The following is a 12,505-nucleotide window of genomic DNA, read 5'->3' as shown; positions in this document are numbered from 1 at the left end:
GCTGGTGTCCCCGCCTGGGACATATTCCACCTGACCGGCTGTGCACAGGGACTACTCCATTGCTTTCCTAGAAAGATGGAAATACTTTATTTTAATCAGCACCAGTTTGTCTTCTTACCTGAAAGAATGAAACATTGTATGTAGACACATTCAAACATACATATTAAAATATATAAGTACATGAATCAAGATTTAAGAATTGAAAGATAAATAAATCGAGAAGATCTGGTAAGTGAAGCTTGTAGAGCTATATACCAGGAACTTTTGATTGTGATTGTTGCTTTTTTTCTTTATTAGCTTAGTGCTAAAACTATACATCACACAGACACCATATGTGTAAGAGGTACAGCTTTTATTTAATTACAACTAAAACAAAGCACATCCTGCCTCCACTAAACAACTTTGAATATTTGACATTGTGAGCGTATATACATTTTTATAAAACTGTCAGTTACGTGTCCCCTTTTATACGCACTAGTTTGTAACAGCCAATTACGTTTCAGCCTGACTTCACTGCAACAAACCCCGCGGCAGCTTGGGAATGCTTGGAGACAACACAAGAGTGACCTCGGCCACATGGGCATTGTCAGGCCATCTGCTTCTTTTTGCACTGCGAGCCCTGGACACAATCGACTAGGCTTTCAGATTGGGCCCAGGCCAGACAGCCGGTGGCGACGCCCAGACTTCCAGACAGCCAAGCAGCGACCCCTGACGACGCGCCCCCTCTAACCTCTGCCAGAGCTCAGCTGATTGTCCTGTGTCGGCTAGTAGTCTGGCCTGGATTTGAACTGGCAACCTCCAGGCTCAACGTCTCTCTCCTCTCTCTGGGGCAAGAGGGCAGCCTTGGCTGGGGGGCCCTTACCGAAGATGTCTATTCTGACAACCAACTGGAGAAAATACTTGGGTCACAGGTAGAGCCTACACAGGCTTTGTTTCCCATATCACCAGATCTAATCCATTTCCACATAAAACAGGTACTGGACACAAAATATAAGTGATTCTGATGAAGTCTTATCTGGTGTGTAATTTATGGCAGAACAGGATATGCATATGAAATGACCCGTTTAGCAATTTAGAGCAATCTAACAAACATAAAAACTCATCAGTTTTTAAATATATAAAAAAAGTCAGTGTTTTTTGAGTGAACACCTAGACTGGATGGTCTAGAGGTAGTAGACAAAGACACAAAGTGACTTATTACCCAAAGAGACGCTTAAAATACTAAAAAGCTTCCCTACACCATTTCACAAGAGTATTTTGTATATTTAGAATTCGATTAAAGGAAACATTCACCCTGTCACTCCGTTTGTGGCTTTTGCTAATTTTGAAAGCTTTTAAAATTAAAGTCCTATGGGTGTGCTCTCAATCAAGACTCTCAACAAGAAAGTCCTTGCCTTATTTCATGTCACTGAAATGACTCACGGCCGAGAATTACAAGGCACTGTTCTGGCTCCCTTTCAAAGCTTTCTTCTTCTACTCATGTTCTCTGCTCTTTATTACTTTATTGTGTATGTGTGCGTACTTTTGGTTTTCTGTAAAGAGAAAACACCTGTTTGTTTTACAACATAATACACGACTTAAAAAAAAACTAAAACACACACTTTGAATTACGTGACATGGTTTTCTCTTTTCCTTTCAAGACACCGCCACCAACTAATAAAAAATATAAAATAACAAACAAAACAAACACACAACAAACAGTACTAAAATCCCTTTGGAAAGCCTGCATATTTCCCAGAATTTCTTAAATATAGGAACGCCTAGAAACTGTGTTCATTCTTTAGAGAGTGCTGTTCAACATCAGACTTCACCTTATGGAGCAACGGAAATGCCACGCCCGGATACATCGCTGTCTTTATCAGCACAAGAAGAACAGAATGGATCCTAGATGTCTGAATATGGAAAAAACTAGCATCAGATGAGTAAAGAAACACAGATAGTACAGAGATGAAACTGATGCCATAACAGGTTTGCAGTTTGACGTGTTAGTATTTTCTGCTCGTTTCTGTTTATTTTCTATTCGAATGAAAGTAAATGAACGCCCTTAACAAAGAAAAATACCCTGTCCTAAACACAAGAGCAACACGTATTCTCTCAACCATCAGTGATTTCTGCACTGATGGAGCTACAATTATGAATACTTGAATACAACTATGAACTACAATTATGAATACTGGGTGTCTCCCAGTATACTAAAAAAGTGTTTCAGACCAATACAGTGCACTTTGAGTATACCACACACAGGAAATTAAAATCTAAACCCATTTTGTATTAAATTAAATCCTCCTGTTCAAAAATAGGTCATTAGATTTAGACAAAGTATACATAATAATGAGAAGGCAGAGTACATAACATTAATAATCAAGCTATGGATCAATCTCTAAAGGGAGTTCCCTTCTGAGAATGACTTAAGGGGTATGTCAGTTACTCAAATACTAAATAAAAGCAGGAATAATGCCATTTTTTTTCCCACAAATCAAAACCGGAGTAGTTTTTAGCTTTGAGGGAAGTTCCTCTTCTCTCTCTGGGGACGGACACTTTTCACTGACACTGGCTTGACTCGGACTTGAGAAAGCATGTGAGGTCAGGAGCCCGAAGTGTCACAGGGAGGCAGTTTCTGTGTCCCCATGGGGGCCCCTGAGGCCTCTCACTTGGGCTGCAGTTTTTCTGTCCGCCTGTCTTTGGCCTCGGTGTCAGAGGCCGAGTTGGAGTCAGCCTGCTGCTGCTTCTGCCACATGTCTGAATACACGCCTCCCTTTGCCAGCAGCTCCTCGTGTCTAAAATAAAGTGGGGGGGCACAAGGCCAACAGAAAGACAGTTAGACAAAACAAATACGCAGACTTGACTCAGTATACAAATACAAATTATTTCAAATGCCAAAGCTCTGTACCGTAGAGCGAACTGTCAGGACATTCTTTATTGGACTCCAGGAGGATCATTTATAAACTATTTTTGTGATGATTGAGTTGACAAAACATGCTTCTTAACATGAGGCTTGGACTGACAGGATACAATTGATTGCTAGCTTGTTTTACCGTTCGTCTCATTTCCTGATTTTATTTTGCACTATCCCTTAGAAACAAACCAACAAAACAATCAAATCAAATTTGTGATATCTCCCGATGGGGGGGCACAGTAAGCTTGGGGCAGTCAGTTCTTAAATCATTATTTTTCTGTTCCTATGGCCTATCACTGATGCCTTTATCCAGCTCCACATTCTCCACAGCGTGGCTGGGGATTATGATGGAGGGACAGAGCGAGTAAGAACTTGTGAAATTTAAAGAGTCTTTAATCTGCAGGTCTTACAGAGGTATTTTACGGCTTCGGCCCTTTCATGTACCTGAAAGGCATTGGCTGCTTATGCATAAATCAGCAGCCGCAAAAAGCCTGGACATCCCTAATGGAGGCATGTTTGAGCTTCGGCTTTCACTGCTAACTTTAACTTAACTTAAAATATCCGACACTGATGTTATGAAAACAAGAATGCAGAGAGAGAGAGATAAAGAGAGGCTCGTATTGTGCTGCAAGTTCATACTCTGACATTTTCACGCCGCTCCGACTGCATTTAGAAAACGACAGGTGGAGGAAGGAGAAGATTGCAGGAAGTGCCAGACTCCTGCCCTGACCCTTAGGTGTTCCCACTGATACACTCAGAAAGCCAGCTCTAGTCCCTCGCTGTAAGTGCTGTGCCCATTCTTGCAGGTTGAATCCAGTGTGATCCATTTGCCTCCTGCTTTGTAGTCCGCACTTACCCTTTAAAGTGCTGCTTGTTTGTTTTATTTACACGCGGCTGTCACTCAAGCCTGAATAGCTGCAGCTTTGGGTTACGCTTTGTATCTGCAAGGTAAGCTGGAGGGTGCCTTGTCTCTGGGCTCGTATATCAAAGACGATCAGCGTATGGCTAGCTGAAGGATGACGTTTACTCTGAGCCCTATCAGTTAAGATAAACATAAAAGCCATTAGGAGGTGTGGGGGAAATGAGTGCTGCCAAACTGAGGATTCAGGAAAGCAATGGAGGGGGGGATCAACCTGGGGGCCAAGGGAAGGATGGGTATAGAGGGAGGGGGGGTGTCTTCTAAAAGCCTTCTTCTTAATGCTTATTAACTTGGTCATTGAAATAAGACCTGGGTTGCATGGCCACAGGGATGTGGATTTGTGGAGCAGCTTGGAGAGTAAGAGATTGAGCAGAGAGCAAAGTGCAGGGAAGAGAGCGTCTTCTGTTTAGATTTGCATGCTGCGAATAAGTGCACAATTGTCACAGTGTATCCTATCTGTACACTATCATAGGTCCAGGATTCCTTTCTGTAAATACATATCCATTTGGGATAGATTAGATATGCACACACTCCTATCCAACCATGATGTCTCTTCTTCTTTAAACTAAAGTTTCTGAAAGTGGTACAAGAGGATGGAGATTTAATGGAGGCAGAACACAATGCTAATTATGCATGATGTCTAATTCAGGACCACAGCTTTGGCAAAATCTGAGATCTGCCAATCCTCATGTTTATGACTGGTTGCCGGATTAAGAAAATGTGTTTTTTCACATGACATTGAGAGGGTACTTCCAATCTCATTTGGCTGCATGTAGCTTATTGATCCAAGTATCTCAGCAAAATGTAAATTTTTTACAAAGCAATTCCACATAATCAATGCTATCAACTTGCTGTGCTAGTTGTGTTCCAACAGGACTGTGTGTAAAGCAGAGGCTAAGATTTTCATTCCAGAATATAACTATTTCCACCTGCGTTCTTTGGTGCTAGTTTAAGGAGAAAACCCACACGTTCACAGGAAGAACTTGCAAACTCCACACATGTAGACACCCAAGACTGGAATCCAACCTGTTACCCAGAAACTAACCCCTGCACCACCAGACTACATTGTTTTCTGTTAAGCACACTTAAAGATGTATGTGATATTTAATCACTTTGTTGTGCTCATTAGGGAAACCAGGTAAAGCAGAGCCAACTGACTTCATATCTCAAAAGATATTAGCTGTATTTGCATGGATTAAGTAGGCCTCCTATGAAGGCAATTGGCTCTGCTTAACAAATACAAGTCCTGCCAATGTATACACTATATTAAATCAAAACACCAATTTTTTTTATAGTTGTATTGGAAATACCTGCTATAACAACAGTGCCGCAATAAAATAATACAGCAATAATTACAACTTTATTTTTTGTTGTTGTTTGGGGGAATTTTATATCAAATATTATTAATATATATAATATAAACAGGCCACTCCTGCAAGACAGGGCCATTAACATATGAGACACTGCAGTGATTTGTTTAACCACACACATTACACATCTTGAGACTTAGTGCTTATTTAACCCCTGTGTGACTTGGCTCTACTCACCGTCCCCGCTCTGCGATCTGCCCATCCTTCAGCACCAGGATCTGGTCTGCACTGATGATGGTTGATAGCCTGAAAAGAGTGGAGGAAAAAAACTTGAACAAGGAAACTAAATCAGCATGGAAAGCAGAGGTGCCTTCAATTCAGTATTCAATAACCTGTGTTTTCCCATGTAACTGGACTCTGCACCGTACATTAGCCGAGTTGTAACTGTTAACATGTCCACCTGTATAAAAAGTAAGACTTAATTTTTTATCTACCTATATCTGCTGCACATTCACTCTCCTGCCTTGCTCCCTTGTTTGGAACCAGCTACTGCTACCTAGTTGGACCCTGGCTACCTTTGTCATTTGTATTGCCCCATCTCTATCAGCCTTCCTGCTCCTCCTCAAACATCACCTTGGAAGACCTGTTCCTGCAGATATCTCTATCTGTCCCTTGGCATTGCAGCTGTTATCATTAGCACTTCACTGCAATACACCCACTGGTGAAGATAGGATCACAATCAGCTCTAAACAATGATAATTTCCTGGTTATACAGCATGTCAAGTCATGTCAAACCAATAATGGTGAAAATATGATATTCTATTTGCGATTGTATGCTGTCAGTCCATGTTTCCTATTGCAGTCATCCTGCAGCGGGGATATGAGGATATTTAGTGCTGAGTGTAAGGCTTGTGATTTCTATCACGTTCCGTGAAACAGGTGTACCTTATGTTGTGTTAGATCTTTAATCGCATAAGCAGCCTACTTCCTCACCATGCTTTCTTCAAGGGGAACATTTTCACAGTGGTTTACACAGGTTTGGGTTTCCCCACAGAATTGTCTTTAAAATGAAGATTTAGGGATTATCTTTTTCTGCTGGGGGTCTGTTCATAGTTGCGGATGTGTGCAAAAGCTGGATTGGCTTCTTTAAGTTCTAGACTAGGCTTATTCAGGTGTAGTAATGTCCACATTGCCCCTCTTTCAATTGAATAGACGGCGGTGTGCATTTCTTTAAAATAAATGGTCTGTGTGAGAAAGATATGGGAAACAAGAATACCCCCCACCCCAAACCAGCACTCACACACGCTCCACCACCACCGCCATCTCCCACCCTCTCCCATCTGATGGTCACACCCACCCTGCTCACTTGGTCAGCTCTGTGGCCAAGCCCTCATTCATCTTCAAACAAAGCAGGGACACTTTATTGATCGTAACCCCCTAGATCAAAGTGCTTGTGAAGCTGCGAGGGATCAAAGCTCTGAAGCAGGCATCAGGATGTGTTTACAATTTATTTTTCGGGGGGGGGGGGGGGGGGGGGGGGGGTTGAGGCAGGGTGGTATTAATGTCAAACATGTTCCATCTTGTAATAATAATAATAATAATATTATTATTATTATTATTATTAACAACAACAGCAATAATATCATTTATTATTATTATTATTATTATTATTAATAATAATAATAATAATAATAATAAATTAATAAAACACAGACATACACATCTTCTTTTAAGGCGTATTCAACTTTAAAAGACCTGAGAGGTTGAGCACAAATAACTGAACTGTAAGTCTGTGTCACTGTAAACAGTTTATGATTAGGTCTTAAATAAGTCACAAAACACTAATAAGGTTTAATATAATTTCCTTTCCCTCACAAAGTGAATGTTGTGCTTGTATTACTATAATTCAGAAAATGTATACTGAATATTACATTTGGAGTCCATTGTGTATCCTTTCTAAGTTTTGAGTGTAGGGATGGAATTTATATTTTGGGGATGTTTACCTTAAATATGTTGGTTTTCCTGAACCATTTGACAAATTCACATTTTTTTTTATTTTAAGTATACAACAACAAATCGAAATAAACACGTCATTGTTATAATACAAATAATGCAAATAATAATAATAAAAAATAAAAAAACATTGTTACATGCGATTACATGTTACAAATAGGGCATGTTAATTTTTGTGGATAGTGTTTTAATTTATTGACTAATTCTAATCACTAAAACAGATACATAATCAAATAGGTTCTGCTCTGCACTGCTTTACAATATGCAAATTTGCATACTTTTTAAATAATAAGTAAAGCAATGGGATGATTGTTAATGATTACTCAATAAGTGGCTTTGAGAAGAGCCAATATTGGCCTCTTGAGCCTAGTCCTCAAAGCCTAGAAAAACGCAACGCCTGCCTGATAAGGTGAGACATGCTTAAGCCACTATGTGACACTATTGCTGTAAACTTAGAACTCGAGACTCGGAACTGAAAGGAATGCTGGTAGTTGTATTTTTTCCCATAGTACTTCACTTTTTATATGACAATGTACTGAAAAGGAAAAGACAACAATGGCCAAAGATTGTTTTGGGTTTCTGATCCAATCTAGCAAACACCAGCATTCCCGCCTGTAGTTTAATGAAAGTTAAGAAAATTATAAATGTTCTCCTTCAGTATATGTGAAATTTGAAATATTAAATTCCTGGATTTGGAATTGATGCCATGGATATCATGGAGTCAACTGTGTTTAGTTCAATTTTTGGAATCAAATATTTCTTTATTTTTCCAGATGTGGAAACGATAATCGATTGTTTTGGGATCAACTCTTCATCCCTAGCCAAGTTTATTCATGCCACAACTGTCACTGTTCATATTTTCATGTGTGTATTTCCCTTCAGTGCAGTACATTTTAGTTGTGAAAAGTAAGAGAAAAATGTTATGAAAGAAAGTACAGCACAACCAAAATAAATTCATTACTATTTTAAGAGATACTACTACTTTTACTGAGCTAAAACGTTAATCGACGTCAAAACATTAAATAAAAGACTTCTGCATAAATTAATGGAATATAAATAATTTATAATAGGACACATTTTGTTTCTTTTTCAGTGATGCATTTCACAAAATGATAGGGAACAACTTGCTGCATCTACCAAGTTTCTCACTTTTCATAACTGATGAAAAAATAAGATATTGTAACTAGTTTTTTTTTTTTTATCCACATTACTTCATTCATTTCACAATGTAAAATATGGTGTTAGAATATGGTGTATTTATTTTTACTGTCTGCTACAACTAGATGTGTCCTTGTAGTTATTTTGATGCTCTTCCAGAAGCCTGCTCCAACAGTTTGTGGTCAAGTGAAGTAGCTTAGGTGACAGTCTGGTGTCCACAGAATGGTGTCATTATACAGAGCAAACATGAAGAAAGCCAGATGCTGCAGTTCAGTGAAATTAAAGCATGAAGAGGGTAAGATTGTATTCAAAGTATTTGTTTTAATGAGGGCTTATATGTTAATTACATTAATTATTATGCAGCTTCCATGTTCTGCTTATAAATGAAAAGGTTATTCTTGGATGATTTTACAAATGGCCTTGACCACATCAGAACATTGACAGACCCATGGATTTCATATTAGAAAACCTGCACCCCATCATAGTAGAAATTGGTTTCTTGCAATGCATTTGATCCTGACAACAGACTTGAACTTTGAAATTCACAGATAGGTCAATATTTTGTCACATAGCAAAAACATGTGGATGAAACCGTTTACAATTAAATGTTTCCCAGCTTTAATTGAAATAGTTAAAACAGGTATCAACAGAACTCTTAAAACAGTATAAACAGATAAAACACAATGTATGTGCAAGCATCTCATTGTAACTATATATTTGTCTGCCAAACAGCACCCCTATTCAATAACCAGCAAGGTGCGTCAACCTTCCATTTGGCAAAAGGACACAAGTTCAATTTAATTAAAGATCAAGATCTTTTAACAGCAATTGAGTGAAGGCCCAGAAATTGCATCCTTGAAGTAGGTGTCAATAGATGATTTTATCTTTCGGATAAGGCAAAGATTAAGGCGTAGCTGAGTAATGGATTATGTTCCCTTTGTTAAAGCCTCAATGACCTCACGTTGAGGATTCAAAGAAAAGGTTGCCAACAATGTCTGTCCGTTCTTGTCACAGAGATGTTGTGCAACCGTCACTCACTGTCTGAGAAACAAAATCTTAATTAAATCTCTTTTTATGGAACCCACTATTGTATACTCAGATCGTATATTATTTTAGGGAATGTGAAATGTGAAAAAATTGCTACAGTGATCTACTGCAAATTTTGCAACAAATGACTTTGTTAATAGCTGATTTGTTTTTCTGGGGTTTGATTTATGGGTCATTTGATTTGTGCTTTCTTGGATATTTAAACATGATCTATAACAATGGAATGTCAGATTAAAAATAAAACCATTAGGTCTGTGTTACGATACAATACCTAATTCAGTTCTCTACTTTGTAAGAACTCCTGAAATGATCAAAGCACTCTGTGTCGGTCTCTCATTTTTATTAACTCATTAGTTCTGAAAAATATTCATGAAAACAATGACCTTTCCTATTTCTAATATGACAAGAGATGTTTAAAGTATTATGTATAAATATACCAAACATATATATATGCTTGGACACAGTTATTAATTAGGGGCAGTTAGCAGGGAACACTTGAGTTTCAAAGGCAAGGGTTGACATTTGCTCAAACGTGGTCAATATGGTGATTTATGACGCCAGGAAGTTTAAAAAAGCAGAAGACCAAAATCTAAGGTTGGCCATCCTTGGGCTTGGCTCCAGGCAAAGTAGCTGTTCTCAGGTTATTAAGTCTGTCTGATTGAGGTAGTACCACTCATATATTCACAGAGAAGAGAGACAGAGGGTCCTTACCGATGTGCGACTACAATGGTGGTCCTGTTGGAACACACTGCCGAGAGGGATGCTTGGATGTTTCGCTCCGTCTGAGTGTCCAGCGCAGAAGTGGCCTGTTAGGAAGACATAGACTTAAAAATAACACCCACTGTCAACTGTTGCTTCGCCAAGGACTGTTTTGGAGGGAAGGGGTTTCCTGTAATAATGTAATAATAGTGAAATAGGCAAGATGTGTTACTTTTATGCTTCAGTTTCCTTGGGAAGATGAAGCGCTGAAATGAAAATAACTGTTGTCCTCTTAAGTCTCCATAAAGGGCAGTTGTTGGCCTGGGTGATGTTAGGCAGTGTGGAGTGGTCTAGACAAATTGTAGGGGGTCCAGAAAGGTTTCCCATCGATTCTCTGTCCTCACCTCATCGAGGAGAATGATCTGCGGACTCTTTAGGATAGTCCTGGCGATGCAAACCCTCTGCTTCTCTCCACCGCTCAATTTTAACCCCCTCTCGCCCACCTGCGTGTCGTACCCTGCGGGGGAGAAGGAGGTAAGCAGGCCTGTTCTCTTTGCTTTTCCATTATATTCATTATATGACCACCATGCATTTATTCAGCCCTTTTCATGCTGAAGGACTCACTTTACCCAATACTGGCAGACACTCGCTGGACAGCAGATAATGTGGAGAAATTAGGAATTCTGTAGCTAATTAAACTACAACCGGGGAAATGTAGGAAGGCCAGGCTGTAAAAGCCTGAATATGAATTCAGCCAGGTAGCTGGGATTTACTCAAATGTGGTTGAAAACCTGTTCAATTAGTAAAAAGGGATCTTTGATGACCACAACTAGACAGGGCCTCAGTTTCTCCACACAAGGTCAATCATTTTTTTGAATTTTGTTCTCCTTCAGATTCCTTGGGCATGAATTAACTTTGAACCACTAGTAGTATGTTAACTCCAGCCCTGGTCTTACAAGGGTCACAGTGGGTAAAAAGAACTCAGTACTTAACACTAATTATGGTTTATATTTTTCACACGTTGCACTATTTAAATATTGTTGGATTTATTTGTACTTTTTCTTTCTCTTAAGTATTATTTGTATTCTTGGGGTTTGATGTTGTATTTTTAACTAGGAGCTCCGGGAGGGTGGGGAACAGAATGGCGAGACAGCCGAACCGGTCCTGACCTAGTAGGAGGAACTGTAACTAGAGGGGACCCGGAGATATAACGAATGGCCAGAAAAAGTCAACTGGAAGAGCTGACCAGAAGGGTAAATCACAAAGGAAAGGGAGAAACTGAAGCCAAGTAAAAATGATCCTGTTTTACTGAAAGTTGGTTGATGATGATGATAATGGATGACTAGAGACATCATGAGAGAGAGACAGACTTATGTTTAACTCTCTTTGCCTCTTCTCTTACTCCGTCTCTTAGCCCCTGGGCGGTGTGAGCCGCGGAAGGAGAGGGCGAGTTGCTGCTTGGTGGAAGCAGAGCTGAACCGCCCCGAGAGACTTGTGTTTGCACCGCACCTCAAGAATGGGATTTAAGGGCTGTGCTACCCAGGGCAGCAGATAAGCAGATTAAATTTGTTTCTTGTTAATGCTATAAGTGCGGACTTCTATGGGGAAATGGTATTTTATTAGATATTATTATTATTATATATATTTTTTCTTATGTTTGGGATTTGTTTCTTGGTTTGATTAGAGAGTGTTTTAGACTTTTATAGCCCAGTAAATTAAAGGCTTTTTAGACTTAGGAATTTCTATAATGTAGTTTTCCACTATGCTGTACAGTGCCATAATTGCAGACAGACTGACCATGCCTCCATACCATGTAAATTCTCCAATAGAAAAGAGAATACATTGAATCCAACCACGGACGCAGGATGGTATAAATTGGGTGTGCAGAGTTTATAGTAGTGGGTGGTGTTGAGCTCCCCCTCGCTCATAAAATCCTTGGGATGGCGTAGTCGGCTATACAATCACTTTCTCTTCTGCATCTTTGCTTTTCTCCAGAGTATGCCTGAATTGAAAGCATACTGTTTGGTAGGGTAAAGGGCAAGGGAGAAGGAGGGTTTGTCAGAGCTGGGGCCGTTACCTTCAGGGAAGCCCAGGATGCTGTCGTGAATGTCGGAGGTCTGTGCAGCCTCCTCCACCTCCTCGTCGGTGGCCGAGACCCGGCCGTAGCGTATGTTGTCGCGGATGTTGTCATTGAAGAGCACAGTGTCTTGTGGGACCACGCCTATGTGTGATCGCAGTGATGTTTGCTTTACCTAAAAATTTTTTTACAAAGAATAAAGGCATATCAACCCCTTTGTACCTCTTTCCCCAAGAATTGAGGCTCATATTCATAAACCTCTTTTCCTCAAAATTCTCACACAAAAGTAGTTCCTTAAATTAAACTGCACAGGATATTTTAAAGACATTTAAAAAAGAAGCTATGTACAGTGATTTGGGGAGAACGTGAGACCTAGTTAGCGAACA

The 12,505-nt window shown here is 39.6% G+C and overlaps 1 protein-coding gene across 3 annotated transcripts in view; it reads right to left on the bottom strand.

The window, feature by feature from the left end:
• Positions 1-333: 333 nt before the first annotated feature.
• The window catches only part of abcb6a (ATP binding cassette subfamily B member 6 (LAN blood group) a), a 56,977-nt gene continuing 44,805 nt past the window's right edge, over positions 334-12,505 (bottom strand). For all 3 annotated transcript variants that reach the window (XM_066688584.1, XM_066688583.1, XM_066688582.1), the window contains exons 16-20: positions 12,120-12,294; positions 10,447-10,559; positions 10,055-10,149; positions 5,363-5,431; positions 334-2,777 (exon numbers count right to left, since the gene is read on the bottom strand). In XM_066688584.1, coding sequence (XP_066544681.1) covers positions 2,648-2,777; positions 5,363-5,431; positions 10,055-10,149; positions 10,447-10,559; positions 12,120-12,294 — 582 coding nt within the window. In that variant the 3' untranslated portion in view covers positions 334-2,647. The remainder of the gene's footprint in view (positions 2,778-5,362; positions 5,432-10,054; positions 10,150-10,446; positions 10,560-12,119; positions 12,295-12,505) is intronic.

This window comes from Amia ocellicauda, chromosome 16 (genome assembly GCF_036373705.1).
Source record: "Amia ocellicauda isolate fAmiCal2 chromosome 16, fAmiCal2.hap1, whole genome shotgun sequence".
Taxonomy (NCBI): Eukaryota; Metazoa; Chordata; class Actinopteri; order Amiiformes; family Amiidae; genus Amia; species Amia ocellicauda.
The sequence above is the reverse complement of the archived record's forward strand: the minus strand, read 5'-3'. Positions and strand labels throughout refer to the sequence as shown.